At 37.5% G+C, this 20,915-nt stretch overlaps 2 protein-coding genes across 3 annotated transcripts in view; one reads left to right on the top strand and one right to left on the bottom strand.

The window, feature by feature from the left end:
* The window catches only part of Lolal (longitudinals lacking protein-like), a 142,114-nt gene that overhangs the window by 23,939 nt on the left and 97,260 nt on the right, over positions 1-20,915 (top strand). For both annotated transcript variants that reach the window (XM_083107234.1, XM_083107235.1), the window contains exon 3: positions 20,085-20,140. In XM_083107234.1, coding sequence (XP_082963360.1) covers positions 20,085-20,140 — 56 coding nt within the window. The remainder of the gene's footprint in view (positions 1-20,084; positions 20,141-20,915) is intronic.
* On the bottom strand, positions 6,898-18,979 carry LOC145976202 (cilia- and flagella-associated protein 276). The gene is made up of 4 exons (XM_083107237.1): positions 18,884-18,979; positions 9,864-10,088; positions 9,666-9,806; positions 6,898-9,447 (listed from the first exon to the last, which is right to left on the bottom strand). Exons 2-4 carry the CDS (start codon positions 10,068-10,070, stop codon positions 9,208-9,210), a joined length of 588 nt encoding a protein of 195 aa, XP_082963363.1. The 5' UTR covers positions 10,071-10,088; positions 18,884-18,979; the 3' UTR covers positions 6,898-9,207.

Genomic DNA, 20,915 nt, shown 5'->3' with positions numbered 1-20,915 from the left:
AGGTGAAGCGACTACCACGACACAATTGCATCATTCTTAATTTACAGCTCACCGTTTGCAAGGGATATCACCAAGTGTCCGATATTCTTGGAATCCGACTTGAAATTCATTCATGTCATATAATATTCCGACTACGTTTAAGCAAATCTTCTTGAACGTGATTCTCTGACGTGATTCATTTGATTGATTACTAAAGTTGATTATTTCTACGAACCATTGGATGAATTTGAGATAAATTTGTCTTTGACAGAAAATGGGAAAATTGATGTAAGCAAAAGTCAAAGTGAAGTCAAAGACAAATATGTGTCTTTATGTAAATTTTAAACGAAAATTATTCGAAAGTCAAAAGGTCGAAGTGAGATTCAAGTTTGAAGGTACCTATTTCTCTAAAATGATTTCTTTAGAATTGATATTGAGAATAAATAGACGTAATGACTTGCAGCCTAGGCATCATTGTCCGTCGCTTGCACAACGGTTACACAATTAAGATCTGATATTATTTAATTGAAGAGTACATACATACAATCAGCGTTGTGATATTAAATCATGATATTTGAAACGCTTAAAATTAAACATTAGAAATGACCAACAAATAATACTTCTTTGAGCTTCCGATTTTTATATCGTCTCGTTACAATCTATTCAGGAGCTTGGAAAATGTTTCTTCTCTAAATCTGAAAATTCACAAGCAAGTATGTATAGGGTGTGTCAATAATATTTCATTACAGGATTTCAGGCGACTTTGGAAATGGAGTTTTGGCGTGAACCGCGCAGCTAATCTCTCATGTAGATAATAATGACTGGAAAAGCATTGTGTACGTCTGCTCGCGGAAAATTCATTTGGCCTGAAGCTCCGCATAACTTATAATGGCTTACGTGATATCGCAAATTATTTTCCCACCGTGGCCCGGATTAAGCAGTGCCTGCCTAAAATAATTATCCCCGTCCTATCTGCTCCAATGATAATGTTCCTATAAATATCTTAAAAGCTAAGAGCTCACGTTTGAAATTTTCGATGCTCCAGGCGACTTTCCTGTCGCATGATAAGGGTTAACTTTTAAAACAGACGGAAATTATTATATTTATTTAGGATCAAGAATTTTTTACTCGTATAGTTTAAACATTACATTCTAAATCTTAACATTAATCCAATAGTCGAACAATCCTTGTAAGCGTGAAATTTATGAAATATGATGTATTAGTCAATGAAGTAGAAAAACCTTAAAAACGATAGTATACATTTAATGTAACTAGAATATTTTTATCCGATGCAAAATAGTGATTCGCGTTGATATGTTACTTAAAGTAATGGACATTTCGTGAGAAAAAAAAGTTATACATTCTTTCTGATTAATTCCAAGATTAAGATGCGCCGTTTTTTTTTTTGAACGCAGCCGCGTGCATCGCGCGATGTCAGTGTGTATGTATATGTATATGTTCAAGGACCGACATAAAGATAAGTTCTTTCCACGAAGATAGTAGGAACAAAGATTGTAAGAAGGTGTGAAACGAGCCACGTGCTCTACCACGCGCTCATATATCACGGCTCTTTCCATTCTCTTTCTCCGTCGCTCGTCCGTTCCTTTTTTGCTCCTTGCATCTCTCTGTCATTCCGACGCTGCAAGGGTGCAGGGGTGGCGGTAGTCTATGAATATTCTCGTTCGCTCCGGCAATGAAATGATGAACGACACCCCCGTTTGCCGTCACCCCGCCTCGACGCGCAACCCGCGCCTTTTGCCGGCGGTTTCCTACCGAAAAGAAGAGCCTCACGCTCGGTTTCCTCCCGCGGTTCCTCCATGCGAACCATACCATCGGTTCCTTAAACTTCTGCGCGAGCGTCGGAACTACCCTCGGTCTCATTTATCAAAATCAACCCGCCGCTATTGGCAACTGACGTAATTGCTCGAAGACGTTGCGCGTTCGATAGAATCGTTAAGATCTATTTAGATGCTCCACTTAGGTCCTCTAAAATCGTTACAACATATTCCATCATTATATTACAACATATTATTTAGATTTCTAAGATTGTTACAACATATTTCAAAAACGTACATATTATTAAAGGGAATGATTTTAAAATCATTTTATGGCAGCTTGAAACTTTGACTGGCGTATATCATGAATGTATGTTAAAAAATAATAATGGTAGAACTATTTACTATTCATGGCGCTTATACATATGGATAATGATTTCTCTGGAGAAATAGAGAAGAATAAAGTCTGGGAATTTTGAGACAATTTAAAGCAAGGTAACTTGGTTTTTCGAGAGGAATTATCATCGAGTAAACGTTGCAACCAAGAAAATTTCCTAAGTTCTAATTCTCCAGGCAGTAAAAAATTATTGCTTGATGGGGAATTGGAACGAAAGGCGCTCTGGTTTCGTAATTGCGTAATGCAATTGTCATCTGGCTTTTATTTTTGCCGCTACGTCAAAGTCATGCCGGCACATTTGACGACGTGGCGCGCGCGATTTGCCGCGGAGTTGGACAACACGCGGCGACTCGTCTCGCCGATGACTGACGGCTCATAAAATCTTATCATTTATTGTTCGGCGCGAGCAAACGGACCTCTCCCGACGACGCTATCGCCTCTCTTGGTTTTACGTAAATACGAGAAACGATTAAGAGAACGCGAGCGATCCTCACACCAGCTTCCAAACACATTCTCCTCGTTCGACATAAATTCTACCGCGCTGTAACTTTTTTTATCTTGCTTTCTCAGAGCTGGCCAATTCTCGAAATGTTTGCGGGTGTCGTAACAAACGACGGGTCGCCAAATGATCACGTCCCGAAATTATTTTGTTCGCGAATTCTTTAATTTAATTCGTTAATTTTGTTAATTGATTTCTTTTTCTCAAAGAATATATTCGATCGAGAAAGAAGAGAAAAGTATCTAAAGTTTCTAGCAACTCTAGAGAGAATTTTTATTTTTATATTTTTTGTTTGCATACAATTAATCTACAATTATGCATATAATTAGTCTACAATTATATTTTGTTTTTAGTAAAAAGAAAGATATTATTCAAGATTTATATTTAAATATATCTCTCACTTTTTTAAACACATCTGTCTTCAAACTAACTTTTGTCATGTAATATCAAATTCTTTCATTTTTATAATTGTTAGTATAATTTTTGAATATTTAAATTTGAATATCGATTCAATTACCATCTGCTCTAGCATATTATTTTAAGGGGGAAATGGTCATAGAATCTGATAGTCTCTGAGACACACATTATGTTTGTCGCCAAAAATTTTTCAGTATGATTTTGCTAAAGGCACAGCCTCCGCTAAACAAGTATAATAAACATTAATGATAGTTACGATATACGCATATATGAATTTTTTCCTGCACTCTCGATAACCGCGAGTCAGATGACAACGATCAATGATAAGATTATGAGAGATAAAGAGAGACATCTATTTCTGCCATTTTCGAAGCAGACAAGATAGTTATATGTAAGAGTATGTATGTGATTATAATCTATTATAATACTAAATTTTTTCATATAATACAAATTACAGAACGACAAAATCTGTTTATTTAATACTTTAAAAACAATAGAGTACAATTTCAAACAACATTTAAAATTATATCAAAAGATTTAAAAAAAAAATATTGTTTAAAATAAACATAATATACTTTTATAATTGTGTGTATGTGCATTATATTTTATTTTAAATTTATAATGTCAAGAGAGCATGCATAATGAGAAACTAGAATCAAGAAAAACTAATCAAAAAACAAATAATAAGAACTTTTTAAGAAATGATGGATTCTTATTGTTGAGAAGAAGAGATACGATTTTAGAATTATCTCCTTTGGATATGAATAATAAAAGACATTTTATATATTTATTATATATTATATATATTTATTAAAATATATATATATATATGTGACAAGTTAATTAATAGCTTATTAGCCAACTTAAATTAAAATACTTGCATTATCATTATGTATTGTTTGTAAAATACTTGTTCTAAAAATTCATAAAGTTTGAATTTTAATAATTTTTATTGTGCTTTACTCTTATGTTTAATTATATCTCAACTCTTATCGTTACTGAATATGTCATAACAGCCGATTTTTAATTAATCTCTTTTCCTTTTATGACACCGCCCGTAATCGCCTGATAAGAAACAGGCTCGCTTTGACGACCTTGACGTACGTCAGTCACCCTCGTGGCTACGGTAATTGTTACGTGTCCGCCCTTCCGAATGCCATACGTGTGCGACGTATAGATATGTTATACATGTCGCGTATTCGCATCCGTCAGATTTTCCGCGTCTGTGAATCGACGCGACGCGCGCTCTTCATAGGCGACTGTAGGGAAAAACTTCAGGGGTGAAAACACGCAGGGGATGGCGGCAATCTCCGTCGAAACGCGTTTCTCACCGCGCTGCGGTTGGAAACAAAATATCCCGCGATTTTATTTACGCGAGATACGGATATCTACTCTATATCTCGCCAAGAGATATGTAGATTTAATAAAATATCTAAGCATGAAATATTTAAATATTATAATAACTGAAGAACCTTATGAATTATACAAACACACTATATAATACACATACTAATTATAAGATGAAATATTTAAAAAACTTATATTTTGAATATTTAACATTTTATGCTGTTTGGAATGTTTGTCCAGATCCGACATTGATTTTCACGAGTATTATATTATTATTGCAATCGAACGTTTCTAAAACCGTTTCCTCTCGCTAATAATTTGCATGATCGAGATGTGTCGCGAACGTACGAGGGAGTCGAGATGGCAGAAACAACCCTCGGAGTTGCGTCGCGTCGGGGCACGCACAGGCGAGGGGCGACGAGGACGCGTGTTCACGTTCCCACGTGATGCCGGGGGTCGTATCGGTGTACACGTACACCCTCATTGTATGCCGTTGTTCCGTCACGTTTCTCACTCGCGCGGATTCTACACCGATATTTGCCTTATTCGCGGCTGTAAGGGCGCGACCGAGCTACGACAGACAATCTCGAAATTCTGCACAAATAATCCAGCGCCTCTCATAACGATATAATTTTCCGTTCGTATGCGTTGCACTCTCGTTGTTCTTGCATTCGCCAAACAGAAGCTTTATTAAATGCGATTGATCTCGAGCTTCGTTAAAGGAAATTATTTTATTATATAAATAGTATTGTGAAATTATATCTTACTTTTTAGTATTTTCCCTATGTTTGGGAGTAATGTTTGAAAATGAGTTTTTGTTAATGTGAATGTTAAAAGAAAAAAACTTAGCTACATCGGGACAATTAATTTTAATATAATAGATTGATGCAAAATGCTATTTTTCATTACGCTTGCAATAATTAAACATATATGTATATGTACAGAATGGAAAATTAATTTTGCTCGATAATTATAAATTAATAGTGCAATTAACGGTACTTGCAATATCAATGTGACGATCTAAGATAAGTCCGAAGCAGATTATTTCTCGGACTAGGTCATTGAAGGGAGCGGGGGTAGACGTTAATTAACTAAAATCAAGTCCGGATAATCGAAATAATCTCCAGGGCCACAACGAGAGGGGATTAGACGACTACCGAAATACTAATCCATTTGTTATACACCACCAGCAGTAAAATCTATCTGCTCGGGCGCGCTCCTAGAACGTTGTTATTTTAGGTGATATCTGAGAGGTATCGTTGAGGAAACGCAAGAGGGACGGGAAGAGATGGGAACGGTGAATAGATTGAGGAGAGGCGGAAGGGAGACGGAGAACGGTCGTTGTCGCGCAGGTTGTGGGTCGAGCCTTAGCGAGGGAAAGCGCCCGAGGGTCCTCGAAGGTAATCTTGGCTCGTTCGCGGAGGGTTGCATTTTGATCCCTGGAGCTTCCGCCGTGGCACGATCTCTCCGCGCCACCACTGCGTCCGGGCTCATGCATTTACTATAATTAGAACTCTCTAATTAACGAGCAAACGTCGCACGGGGCTGTCGTAATCTCGGGCTTGACCTTCCACCATCGTTTAGACGCCTTTTCTCGCCCGCGTTTTAATCCGCCTTTCTCTTCTCTCTCTTGCTTTCCTCGCCCCCTCCCCCCTTCCCTCCATTCTCTGCTCGCTCGCGGAAGATCAAGAAAAAGTGGAAGCCGCGTGCGGTAGTAAAAATTTATTTCGCCTTTTTTATTTCGAGATTAGAGGAAACGCGAGATGCGTTTGTTCGATGATTATCGAAAAGAACACATGCCGTTCAATTTTTATCTTTATGTAAAAGAATATATTTATTATATTTTTGTGATATTTGGGATCAATATGGAGATATTAGAACGAATTTGAGATTTTTTTGTAAGACGTGATTTTTGCGAATTTGTGATAAATATAGTGTCTTATAAATAGTGGAAACGTTGACCCATTCCTGAAATATATTTCTAGCTGATCCTCTCATTCGGTAGTGGTCTTTAAAGTTCGTGCAGGAGAAATGATAACATGGCAAACGTTTGTTCCCACTACACTCGAGATCATGATGTCAACCCCTGACATTCGTGCCAAAAGAAATACCCCTTTCTCGTGGGACGAGTTGTTTTAAAATAACTTTAAAACATTGAGTAAACACCACGCCGATGCGTGTGACCATATTGCGCAAAAATTAAAAAATAAGCTTCCTAAGCTGCCACCCTCTGATAGGTCTAACTCGTTAGAGGGAGAGTGGCTTTTCTGTTGAGCGTGGGCTGAGAAACAAAAATAAATCGAGATCAGGGGGTAAGTTTTTTCATAGGATTGTTCCATTTATTTGAATATCAATAAAGTTTTCATGATATAAGATTTTATTTCAAGATTATTTAGGATACAATTAAAGTATAAAGATAAACAAGTTAGAAATGTATGAATTAACATAAATTTATGTACAAAATGTTAAGAGTTAAATATATCACAAAATTGCAAAAATATCAAAAATTTTCTAAAGAAAATTCAGTTTACAAAATCAGAAATACAATAGTTTGCGATAAAATTTTAACATTTTTCTCTTTTTATCGGTTATCGTTTTATATCGCATTTTTATTATCGCACTTTAAAAAAATTGCTGTTGTATACTTCTAATGTATTTCTTCCATATAATATTTAGAGAAGAATATTTAGATTTGTATGTCATTTAGGTTGAGAGAAACAATATAAATTTAAAAATGGAAAGTTGCATAACATATGACATTTGGTTAATTTAATGTGCCGCTGCTTATTATTCGCTATGTCATTTGTGGCTTCTATTTAACTGAAATGATGGTGGAAGAACGAATCCGAAAGGAACGATAAAACCCGACGGGTGGTGCCAGTGTGCACCGCGCTGATAAATATAACGTAACAAGTTCAGTGGAATAACAGCTTCATCCCAGAGGGATCAATGCGACTTTGCTTCGACTTTCACGCAGAATTTCCTTCTGGAAAAGTGTACGCGTGAAAGAATCGAATAGATAGAGCGAAGTCAGTCTAAGGATGGTTTTTCACGACAGCAGCATTATCATTGTTTATGTCATTATCCATATCAAAATGTTTCTAAAGATGCCCGATTAAAATTAATTTTTGAATATTTAATGCGTCTAAAAATATATCCATACATATAATACAAATGGCTGCGCGTTTCTTTTAATATGCATCGCGTGCATTATCAAACAATCTGATCTTGCTCAGTTTCATTATGGAATAATTAATTTCTCGTATAATGTACAACTTTTATCAAATGTGAATCTTTTTTCGTTGTCGAACATTACGAATAACGTCCAACTGATGCTTTTTTATCTATATTGATTGTGTTCCACGGGATAAATGGCGAGCGACCGTTAATTTGCAATGACGAAGAAACCTTCCATTTCCTTAACGGGGGCGGCAAAACCATGCGACCGTAAAAAGTAAATTAAATAAGAATTAAATACAAATAAAACCGCTCAGCCAAGTAATTGGCTGGTAACCTCGCTGGTTGCCTGACGACCGTCTGAGATCGTTCTACCCTTATACCATCCCCGTGTCTCTCTCTCTTTCCGCCACTATACCGGGAAAAAAAAAGGATCCGCGTCAATAGACACGCGCCGCGACGTAATCCGCAGAAAAATTACTATCTTTGGGACTGCTGAGTTTACGATTAATTGAAAGAATCATCAACGTATTTTCGTGACTTTACACACTAATTATAGTTAATCCGAGCTAATACTGCAATATCCGATATTAACTCGGATTAATAAAATTAGATTTATCGAATTGTATTATTATAAATTTACGATAATACAATATAAGTCCGCTAATTTTTAATACGAAGAATAACGAAGGAAAGCGAAACGCGCGCGAAATTCATCATGTCGCGAGGTTTGTCACAAAGTGTTTTAAAGAAGCTAGGAGAATGGGGTCACATACACAGAGATAGGAAGGGTGACATGCTACGTTCATAGTCGAGGTAGAGTTTTCGAGGCGGTTGGCGGGGCAATCATGGCCGGATTAGACGTATGTATAAGGATATCGTGTGCTGCCTACTCTATGTGTCTGACAGAGAGAGGGATGTCGGAGGGTTGCCAGCCGGGTCAAACGGGTCGCAAGATAGACGTCTGCGCGCGGGGTGAGAAGCATAAATGATATTCCATGAGGAGCATATGCGTACGGAGATGGCTCCTCCTCCGCGCGGGCCCTCGGCAAGGGTGGCTCCGCTGTCATCCCACTGGCAGCGGGGCGCTGGTTTATTACAAACAAGGATTACCCGGGTAATGGGACATTCTGTCCCTTCGGCTCACTGTCGAGTCGAGGCGAGCCGAGTAGTGAGAAACTTGGTGCGCACTGACTCACGCCTCTGTCTACTCGTTTTGTCGATCTTTGGGCTGCCTGTGTAGCATCGGACTGTCAAAGGGGCGACTGGCAGCCGGGAGATCTTTGGTAGCGATAGCCAAAGCAGATTCGTGAAGCACTGAGTAAATTTGTCAACACGATCAGATAAGCGTGAATAGGATAATCGCATCATTTGGACACGGGAAGTAATTGCAACAATCGATGCGATTAATTACATACTTCGTGATACATGAGTCTTGAGCGTTACATTGACGATTTGCTACTTTTCGAAGCATTTCAAAGCGCAAATCTCGGCAGATTATGCCAATAGCGATAATGGTATTTGTAAAAGCGAGGACTTTATTCGGCGAATACCAGGTTTCAGCTTAATCCGAACGTTCTCCAAGCGTGCCGCTCAAACACTATCTAAATCCGTGTTTAAATACTGTAAAAAGTTCCGTCGATTTTGCGACTGTATCCGGGATTCGATTGGTCCATATGAGGACCTTCGATATTTAATTTCACGCTGCTCGGATGAATTCTCCGCGGTAAAGTTGGCCCACTATGACACCTCGATTTATCCGCCGATAAAGGTACCCGAACGATCGATTTAAGTTCCTCGTCCGAATGACCGCTCACGTGCATCGGTCTATCTGGTTTAGGTGGTTCTGGGAAAATCTAAAAATATGCAACCCCATCGATTTGTTTTTCATATCAGAATTTTAATTTAAATTTAATTTTAATTTAATTTTAATTTAATTTTAATTTAATTTTAATTTAAGTTTAATTTTTCCTTGGATAAATGTGTACTTTATGATTTAATTACACACACACACACACACACACACATATATATATATATATATATATATATATATATATATATATGTGCATACCTTGATCTCGTTTCGCATGACACGCCAAGTTTCTTTGCCGAGCGTTTCCGGCTGCATAGGCACGTACATCTTTGGCACCAGACTGTCTCGACTGTGAGTGTAGACGCTATTTAACGCTAAATCGAGAGCATCATCTGGAACCTGTAAGAACATTAACATGTATCGACGAAAGTTTAACTCTGATATCGAACGCCGTACCTGCGGTCTGATGAATCGACGATCCCTGCGGATGCTGTTCAGGGTATGGTGAGCAAAGAGACGCTCGTGAGCGCTCAACTTGACGTTCCAGTCTCTATCCGACGGCGAGACTTTATCTCCCAACACGGGTCCACGTGATATCCACGCTCCCTCGCGGGTGACATCTGGCACAGGATAAGGATTCCGCACGTAGAATGCTTGTGCCATTATAGTGCTACCAACGCTCTTTGAAAATATAAAGCATACGTATACGAATTTAATTTTTTGGTCGAAACATTTTACGATACTGTCGCGAATTAAAGTAACGTTGGAAAATGTCTTGTCAATGAATCGTGTGATTAATTTATCGTGAGAAGTATGCAAGAAAATATTTGTCAACTATTCATATGTTTCAGAAATTCTAAAATTAAATTTGTATATGCATACAATTTTTATTTCTCTCCAGAAAATATACAGTTGAAAGAACGATTTAAAAAATCGATATATCACCTCTCCTCATTTTATTATAAAATTGAACTTACTTTTATATTTTATCTCATTTTTAATGACTAATATTTCTGTTTACATTTTCCGGAATATTTTTTTAATTAATCAAAACATTTGTTATATTTCCTTTCAAGCAAACAGTTGTCCCGTTTGCTACGACTTCCTTTAATTTCCCGTAAATCGCTAGCAAACAATATCAATCCATTCGGGACTCAAGAGGCCGTATCCGGTCTCGTGGTCTGCCTCTTCGGGATTAAGCCGCGACTTTGCCGTAGTTTGACCAAAGGGCAACACTCGAGTTGACTCGCATGGATCCCGATACTCATTCATAAATGAAGTCGATCTTAATTCATACGAACGGCCTGCATCGCATCACTCTCCACTTATCGTTTCTTCCGCTCGTTCTCGCCTTCGCGGTACTCTGGTATTTTCTAAGGACGAAGTCATTTTACGGATGCTTTCGCGCTGTGAAAGAACCTACTGTGAAATTCGATCGAGATTTTCCACGAATAATGCTATTCCCACGCGTCTCTTTTCTGTTTGTTCAAATTTAATTGGTCAATTGACTTTGTATCCGGTAGAGAGATGAATTTTATCGCGAGCAACAGTAACTAAATCTAACAATTGATTCGTAATAGTTGTGCGAATCAATTTGCAGTTTTCTTTCGGAAGAATAAAAATCAACTGATGCGAAAATTAAATCCAAAATCGTTAAATGTGAATATTAAAATTTCAATTATAATACTGTGTGATTCTCTTCACACGAGATGATTTTCTCTAAAATTTCTCTGTATTATTTTATCGAAATACACATGCGATTGTTACGATTTGCATCGTTTTGATATCGAATCTTCGAGGAATTTCTCGAGCGATCTGAAGAATCGCGATTGCATTTACCGGGCTCTCCCCGCGTTTAACGTGTTTTGCTCAGGAGGTGGTCGGTCAGGGCCAACGCCGACGTCCAATATTAAACCCGTGGTAATTTATGTTAGCGCGAGCGTGCATAATGCTGTTTGTATAAAGCGCTACCGCCACGTGTCGACTCGTGCCGACTCGTACGTATCACTCCCTCCTGCGCTTGTCCTTTAATTCCCGTCGTAGGCGACGCGCAGAATCCCGGCCAGTATACATACGCATGCCATTCTAAATGCATCCTTACATCTCGGATTCTGAGACATATTAAAGGAAAATAAAGTCTTATTATTATATAGACACAAAAACACACTTTATATTATCAATTTTATAAAAATTCTCTGATCAACGCAATTTTTTGAAGATTTTTAAAAGAATTTTTTTGTGCACCTCTTAACCACATTTATGAATTGTAGATATTCGACTCCCAATCTTACGATGGCGAATATCACCGGCGATGAACGTAATCCTCACATTAGCTAAATAAATGTCGGACGCGACGAAAAACTGGCGCCCCTTCATTTCCCGGCAGATGCGCGCTTATTACGCAATGTAGGATCCCTCTTCTCGCGGAGGGGGTGGTAGGGTCACGAATCATCTTCCGCGTCATTGCTTGTTCGACCTCTCCTTCGGGGCATCAGCCCGGGCTACACGACGACACGCGTAATCGCGTAATCGCGTAATCGTGGCGCGTGCTGAAGTTCGGGTTGCGGGAGCTTTGCGTGCGTCTACACTGGCGCACGTGCGACGTTGCACACCCTGAATCAACAGCGATCGTGAATCGCACAGATCTATTCGTGAACGTCAAACGGACGCGTCCATCCACGAACTTCGGCGAATCCTGGTAGCGCCCGTTTTACGAGAGATAATCGGCGCAACGACCTGAACCGGATTATCGCAGACTATCATAAGCGCATCAAGTATGCTTCGACCGAAATGACGACGCTAATTAAGTAAAATGTTATCGCGGAAATTAGCCTATAATTTCGCATATTCCCCAAAGCAACGAGCGTTAACGAATTGATTTACAATTAATTATATTAATATTATGATATGCATTGATATCGTTAAAAGCAGAGATAATTTTATAATTTAACACTTATAATTTTATTCATAACATAAGAGGCTTATTTAAATATAAGATGTAAGTTTTGATTCACATGGAAATTTAGCATATATTGTATATTTTTTACTTGAAAAGTAAAGGACTGTGTGACTAAGGGACAAACAAAAAAAATACAAAGATGCTAAAGTTTACGTGAATGTATTTCTTTTTTTTACTTTATTAGCAATATTTATTATTGCATTGTGCAGTATCGCGACTTATTTTGCGGGATTGACCGAGTTTCTGCGGCCGTGCCGAAATTCCGCTTCCCTTTAAATCCTAATCCGGTAATATCCTCGGGCTGATATACCGGCATCGGTAATGGAATCGCGCATTCAAATGGACATCGTTTCCCACCGACGGCGACGATGACGGTAGCAGGAGGCAGGTCGCGGTAAGGGACAATGCCGGGGGATGATATTGCCAATATTTGGCTTGATTCTGGTGCGAATGTGTTCGACTGTATGCCGAGGGGTTGCGCCCGTTCTCGCACCCCCTTGAAACGGGGGTTGGGTAGGGCGCGTCGGTGTACGTTAGACGCGCGAGCCGATTACCATTTGAATGTCCCTACCGGCGGTCAGCCATTGTCAGGCCTCGTGACACTGACCGCACCTACCTATCTATCTAAGGGAGAGATCCACCTACCCCTTAGTCGCCCCCTTTTTGTCGACGACCGTCTGTTCCGTCTGATGATGCTGCGTCGAAGAAAAGGAGAATCGTCGAGATTCGTTTACACACACATTTCTTACTCTCTCTTAACTTTTTCCACGGTCATTTCGACATTGGTTGTCGGCCATCTGAAAGATAGATCGATGAACAATTTGGTAGAAAAAAACATGATTGAATCGATCGAACTGGTGGCGCGAATAGTCCGTTCTTGCCGCGAGAAGATGGACACTTCTAATCGATTGAGTCCAAGGGGCGTTTCGACGCCCGGCGCGCTTTTCCCTTTGTTTCCTCGCGATCTGACATATTTGTCGTTTCACTGGTATTGTATCCGAACGGCGACAGATGATGACAAAAGTCGGGAAAGCCTAGCGCGGTTTTGTTGGAAAACATCCAAACAGATTCGGGTAAACGATACGCCCCATCCGCAAGCATGGATTCGAGATCTAGGGTAACTTTCAATCTATCATCAGAAATTGCAAATCAAATATCTTTAGATTTTATATAAATATACTATTATTAAATATTTAAATTCTAAAGCGCATTTAAATTATATATGATTAAATACATAGATTTAAATACTTCACGTCATTATGATCATATCACATAATCTTGATAATTTTGATCCCTTATTAACATTTCCCTCATTAGTACAAATGCGATAAATATAATTGCGGATATTCAAATAATAAATATAATTTGAAAATATTTATTATATCTTTCAAAAACACATAAATAATTTTGTTAAAAGGGGAGAATTTTAAAAATTAAGATAAATGAAACGCGTCGTGTAGTAAGATTATTGAGAAAGTAACCTTTCATTTGCGATTTTCGCAGATAAATTAGAACTAGTTTCCACGGTGCAGATAGTCCATGACCCTCCTCCGTGTAGAATAATGTCTTACACCCTGCGTGACCGATGCGACGAAACGAATAGGGCGGATGAGGCGACAGTGCGACAGGTGGCCCGTGAAATCAGTGCACGAGCGCACAGTTTTCCACGACCCTCGTTCGACGCGCTTCATTAGAAAGTTAAGTGCATAATAATTAGAATCGAGGCGCCGATGACGTTAAACGCTCCATCTTACAATTTACCGCATCGCAGCTAATTTATGTGCGATTTAAAATGACTATTGGTAAAGAGAATGCCTCTTTTTTACGTTTATTTAAATAATGAGATTGTCATGAATCGATTTATTTTAGAAAAATATACTTTAATTTGAATTATTGTCGCATAGATTCTTGTTTGAAACAAATAATATCGTTCATTTACGAAATTTGAAATAGTTAAGGAATATTATCGTTGAGAAAAAAGTGACTCCTCGCGCTCATCAAAGAATCTGTGCGTGAAATATTTTTCGGTAAGTATGGGACATTCCGTATACAATGCTCGTGCACAATTTGCATACCGATGATCGAGGGGGGTGCTTGCGCGGTTTCGTGCGTTACGCGGGCAGACTCGCCGCTGTATTTTAGCATTTCACGTTTGTTTCCATTTAAATGGTAATCGAGTTCATAATGTAATTGTATTCGCCGCGTAAGCCTGGGCTCACCGCAGCGCTACGTCCCGGCCATTGTTTGCATTGTTCTCTTCGCGGCGCGAACAATCCGCGCGCAGCGCAGCCTTTCAGCCTCGCGTTTTGGCGAAATCTAAACCCCTCGGACCGCTCCTCTCGCTCGCCACCCATGCCTGATATTTCGCCTCGATGCGAAAACAACGCGTGATGAATGTCCGTCGAATGTCCGTTCGATTGGAAATATCCATATCGATCTAGAGCGTTTTTAATCCCTCGCTCCCCTCGCATACGCGTACCATAAAGCACGACGTTAATTTTCAATCGTAACGATTATGAAATTAGAATACTATACATTCCGAATACTATTACATTCTAAAAATAATTTTATAATCATTACAATTGCATAAAATATATTTATGTAATGTGTTTTAAGTTTCGAAAACTTACTCTTTTAATATGAATTATAAAAGATGTTTTGTATAAATAATAATTATACAAAAGATATATTAATGTGCAAAAAATATTTCTATATTTACTATATAAGTTTATATAGAAAATATTCTGAATTTTCTCTCTTTTTTCCCTATAATTATAATTTAAAGAATTAAAAGCATAGTATAACCTCCATCGCAAATTATTTCCAAACATTTTTTTCTCCTATTCAGTGACGTGACTTTTTTCCATGTAAATTTATAGAGACGAGATACATCATTGTGCAACGTTAACCGGCGTTATATCTCGCATAGGAAACGAATCGTTAAACAGCTCACGGAGGACTCGCAGAATCCGCCGAGGTGAAACACGGAGCAACGTCGGTCGGGGGGTTGAAACGAGGTATGCGAAGGGGGTTGGGCGGTTATATTGTAACGCGAGGGATATGCCCGACAACGTAGCATATGTATACGCACATGTGTGTGTGAATGCTGATGCGCGCGTATTGTACGTGCATACGTACGTCAGAGTCGCGGTCGCCTTTCTCTCATACATATTCATCAAACGCTAATTAATCATCGCCCAGCACACCCACGGCGAGCCACCCCCTTGGCAGTCTACAAAAAAAAATAGAAGCGCGGTTACGCAGACGCCTCCATATATTACGAGTTATATCCAGATGTCGAAGTCGTCACTATGTAGAGATTTTTGCGTAAATTTGCGGGAAAATATATGAAACTCGGTAACTAAAGATATTTACACTTTCTTTCGAAATTTGGAAACAGAGTCTAGTACAATATAAGTATTAATATCTAATATATCAAAGTGAAAATATATATAAAAAATGAATTTATCAAGTTGCCACAAAGTCTATTGAACGTGAAGTAATAAATAAATGATAGTACCTCTCAATGTTGATTAATACTTTAGTAGAAGTGATACAAAATAAATTGCTACAGTTAGCGAGAGAAAATACGATTAAAAATGATAAATTTAACGAATATTATCTGGAGCGAGGAAGGAATTGAAATAATTTAGCAGTATCGATATCATGGAAATAATATCAAAATATCGCGATTATTTCTGCGTGTCGCCTATAAATATCGCGCGGGACGATCAATCTAAATTGTAATTTCGTAATCCCATTAAGCAGACGGCCATCTTCGCACGCACTTGCGGTGCCTTTAGGTCGGCCGGCCCTTTTCACGCAGACGGGCCACGTATAATTAGGTGTCGTTTATTTTACATCCGAAGGTACCGCGCCGTTGGGGGGTGACACATCGCCACCACGCCAGAATATATATGTATATATATTCTCTGCGCATATACACACACATACACATACGTTGCGCGCAGTGGCAGTGGCTCATAGAACGCTCGACTGCTAATGTGACGCGATCATCGCCACCCAGCCATCGTCCATTGATATTATACGCGCCATGGGGATGCCCGCACCCTTCTCGCCCTTTCGGTATTTCCTACTCACCCTGCCTTCGTGCCATACAACACCCCCCTCGGCTCTCCTTCGCAGAGTAGCGCCGCAATTTTCTACGTCACTGTCCGTACATTACGCGATCTCTCGCCCGCGAGACGACGATACGCTCTGATGCTTCATTGACTTATCGATATCAAGGGGATGAATCGTTTTATTCGCATTACTGTGAGAGGATTATGGATGTTATTTTAGAGGAAAGATATATAGCTAGAACAGCTACAACCAATTTTAAATTTAACCTATCGATCATTGTCATTGGATATTTTTTTCGCAAAATATTTTTACAATTGGATAAATTAATAGCGCATATTTCTTTTAACATACATCATAAATCTTTAAAATAATTATTTTAAGAGATAACTATACAGATTTTTTCGATTATTTTTGTATTCAATTGTTTTTTAACAAATATATGAACATGAAATGTTTATTAGTCTGTTTTCGAGAATAATTCACGAATTTAAAGAGACCAAACGAGAAGTGTACGTACAACGTGTCCTCGCAATTTCACGCAATGAAAAGCTGTTTTTGTCTCCGTTGAAATTTTAAGATTCGGGAACGTCGGTGCGTTTGCGAAAAACCGATCCATGTGTTTTGACTGCTGCCATCAAATCGCAACAGAGCGGCAGATTGCAAACTGACAAATGAGCGCGGGGACGCGACGCACGGTAGACATATGGCTCCATAAAAAAAGAGAGATACGAGAGGTGGCCTGCAGTAACCATCCAGTCGATCCGAAATTAATGGAGACCAAACACCGCACATTCTGTGTCGCCACCGGTCCCGCTGTGTGTACACACATCCGCGTTTGCCATTATGTTCCTGTTATAATGTGTGTGTACACACCCCCTTTAGCACAATGGAATGATCTATAGACCGCTACGAGTACGGGGATCGGCATCTCAGATTCGCATTCTTTTCTTTGTGAATCTTTCAGTTTTCCTGTTATTTAAATCCTTGACGCAATACGTTTTCAAATTTTTTACCGAAAATCTCGGTCAAGTCCGAGTTTATTAATTTCTGATGATTGTGAGAAGATTATCTTTTACTTTTTTTTTGTCATATTTTCTCTGCATTTTCCTTTGAACGAGTTGATTTTAAAAAAATTTTATAGGAGATATTAATATTAAATTATGTGAAAATAAGATAAAACGAATAACACATTTAAATGCTTCTGTTTCTCTTACCAAAGCACTTATCAAAAGAATATAAATAAAGATACATAAATATATATAAATAATAAAGAATATACATTGCGTAGTACAATTATGTATACATTTACATAACTAAAGCATTGTTTTTAATTTACGCTAAGAACGTATGGTTTTTATTCATATGAAGTATCGTGCACATATTTAAAAATAAAATTCGAAATTTTCTTGCACAAGGCAAGATAAAGTTTCGTATCTTACTTGCAGGATGTGCCGAAAAAGGGCGAATTTCTTCGCGTTACGCTTACAATCGTGTAATTTGGCTGCGCCTAAGCGTGCAAACAATAAAATTGGATTTGGCCACCCTTGCCTCGGCGCATACGTGGCGCGTGACTCGAAGGGTGGGTTTTCGGAAGGTGGACAGAGGTACGGCGGAGTCCGGAGGGGACGGGCCGCAAGATCAAAGACGCCCCGCAGCAATTCCGTACCTTCTACGTGACATATTACGTGAAAATTGACGTGGACAGGCACGAGTGGTGTGGCGCCTCGTGAACTTTGATCATTTCACCTGTGGGACTTGTGCTCACCCGCGGTAGTCGCGATAAGGAACGATCGTCGTCGATAAATTCGCTCTTTTGACTTTCCTATTACGACAATACTATTTGGCATGTGCACAAATCGAAAAGTATATATAAGTCTTTAAACTTTCTCGTGACAGTGCGGACGTCAAATGTTCTCAGCCTGTCATACAAGATATTTGTAGTCACTTGTCGGTAGAAATAATTCTTTTGCAAGAGAATTAAAGTACAAAATTTTTTATTTTCTGAACAATCGAAAAATAAGTTAAAAATAATTGAAAGGTATGTTATTGTTTTGAAGTGTTCTACAAAATATTATATCTTTTTCCGTATATAAATACACTTTGTATATATTGTATTACACTTTGTATAGAGAAAAAGATATAATTTTTTTATTTGTTATTTTTGTAAGCAAATTTTTGTAAGCAATTTTAATTTAGAAATATCATATTTAATATTTCGAATTCTTTTAATTAATTTTAAAAACGTAATTATTAAAAATCCAAATTTATGGATAAGATTTTAAAAGTTTTCATGACAATGTGATTTGGTTTTGTTACATGATAATTTTAATACGTAATGAAATTGAAATCGGAACGTTGATTATTTGTTTCGAAAATAATTAATGCATAAAAATAGACCAAGTATATTGGTATAAAAATTATATAATAATTTTACCTTTGCACGCGAGAAAGATGATTTTTTAAATTCATTTGCCACCTTGCTTTGTTCGAAGACTGAAAACGAGAGAACACACTCGAAACTATTATTTCCTTAGTAACGAACGGAAAGGTTTACGTTACCAAATACGAAACGCAAAGTTATATCGATATTGCTAAGGAACGCAAATTTTGGAGTACTTTCCGCATGCTCCATCTTCTTAGTACATTCGTGACTCTGTCGCGAATATCTTTTAACAATAGATAACACATCCAGAATACGGACGCATTGAGCTCGGAACACTCTGTTCGAGAATGCCTAAAATATCGATGCTTGATACTTACTCAGTAGATAAGTTGAAAGTATTGGGTATTCAAAATGAAATATTTCATGCATCGGCAACAATTACGGAAAATTGCAGAAAGTTAACAAAAAAGTATAACAATTTAAACAATTTAAATATTTAATTTTATAAAATTAAAACATATAATATTTAATTAATAGAACAATGTTAATTAGATGTTATAAAAAGGCAATTTTCAATTTTCAACTTTAACTATTTTTATTAAATAATATATTATAGAAAATTCTCTATCTAAAATCCAACTTTTTTAAATTATTATGAAATTCTTATTAATTATTAATTGCTATTACAATATTTATTACTATAAATAATTAATATTACTATTATTATTATTTGTGTAAATTCGGTTTAAAATCGGGTTAATTATTTATAATTTTATTTATTATTAAAAAAATATACATATACACACAGAAATGATAAGTTTGTACACGATTCCAATTTTACCGGCTTTGCTTTGTAGTGCAGAAAATCATTTCAAAGCATTCTCGTATTATAGCGGCATCTGTATAAATCACACTATATAAATTTCTAGTAATATAAAAAAATGATTTATAATATAAAAAAATGATTTTATCCTCGTTTTTTAATATATATACATACACATATAGTAATACATAAAATTAGAGATTAATAGAGCATTTAATTGTAATCTTATTATGTTATATAAAAATTTGTTTTTTTAATAAAAGCAAAATTTTATATTTTTTGATTAATTAAAAATTGTATATTGAGAAATTATTAATTATTATTATTTATAATTATTTCGAAATATCTTATGTATTTTACCTATTGCGTAAAATGTGTAAAAGATTTTATAATTTCTAAATTGATTGATTTTTCTCTTATATGTTTTAGCGATTGGCTCAATGAATGGCTTTGATTTCTTCTTTGAAAATGTGATTCATCAATTGGTGAGTTTCTCCTTCTCTCTCTTCTTCATCTTTGACTAAAATATTAACAGCTGTACGGATCTAGAAATACTTATGACGTTATAAAAATACTATGTATTTTGTTTTCGATTTTTACGAGCTCACATTCTACTATAAGTCTATTCATAAAAATTATTATTTAATATTACAATTTGAAAATAAAATGTAAGATATATAATTAGAAACATATACTTAACGATTTTTTATATACGTGAAATCTGTTCCGTACAGCTTACGAAAATTAACGGTTACTAGATTTGGCTCGATCCAAATTGTATAAATCGAGAGCGTTATAATCATCATCCCTATCGCCACGTGGAGGCAAAGCTGGTCCATCCACATATCGGGTGATTTACGGCACGTCGAGATAATCGAGGGCACGTCACATTTCGATAGCCTGCGCAAAAAAATATGTTGGCATGTTTCGGTCGGCCAACGCGTTATTAAATATCACGTATTATTTTGCCCCCGCGGGGTCAGAGCCACGATAATGACGTAGCAACTGCTCGTGGGGTCACGTGTACGGGGGTAAGGCACCACGACTGCGAGCTATTGGTCGCTACCATCGTACCACCCATATACGTCGTTATTCTCGTATACCACGATAACAATTGTGTATTAATTATCACGTGGAGCAACTAATGTTTGTCAGCGGAGAACGCGCTGATAACTGATAAATATACGCCTCATCATTCTCATCCGCTTTCCTCGTCATTGTCATCTCCGTCAATCGGATTATAATTAGCGAAAACATTGA

Source organism: Camponotus vicinus, unplaced genomic scaffold, assembly GCF_025532165.1.
Source record: "Camponotus vicinus isolate PSW18456_S1 unplaced genomic scaffold, iyCamVici1.0 SCAF_8, whole genome shotgun sequence".
Lineage (NCBI taxonomy): Eukaryota > Metazoa > Arthropoda > Insecta > Hymenoptera > Formicidae > Camponotus > Camponotus vicinus.
Note: the sequence above shows the minus strand (reverse complement) of the source record. Positions and strands in the feature narration are given on the sequence as shown.

What these genes read in the sequence shown, in the direction of transcription:
- LOC145976202 (XM_083107237.1), bottom strand. Translation starts at nt 10,070, where the DNA reads ATGGCACAAGCATTCTACGTGCGGAATCCTTATCCTGTGCCAGATGTC. An exon ending in GTCGATTCATCAGACCGCAG is followed by an intron (nt 9,807 to 9,863) that starts GTACGGCGTTCG and finishes ATGTTCTTACAG; the next exon opens with GTTCCAGATGATGCTCTCGA. An exon ending in TCATGCGAAACGAGATCAAG is followed by an intron (nt 9,448 to 9,665) that starts GTATGCACATAT and finishes GCATATTTTTAG; the next exon opens with ATTTTCCCAGAACCACCTAA.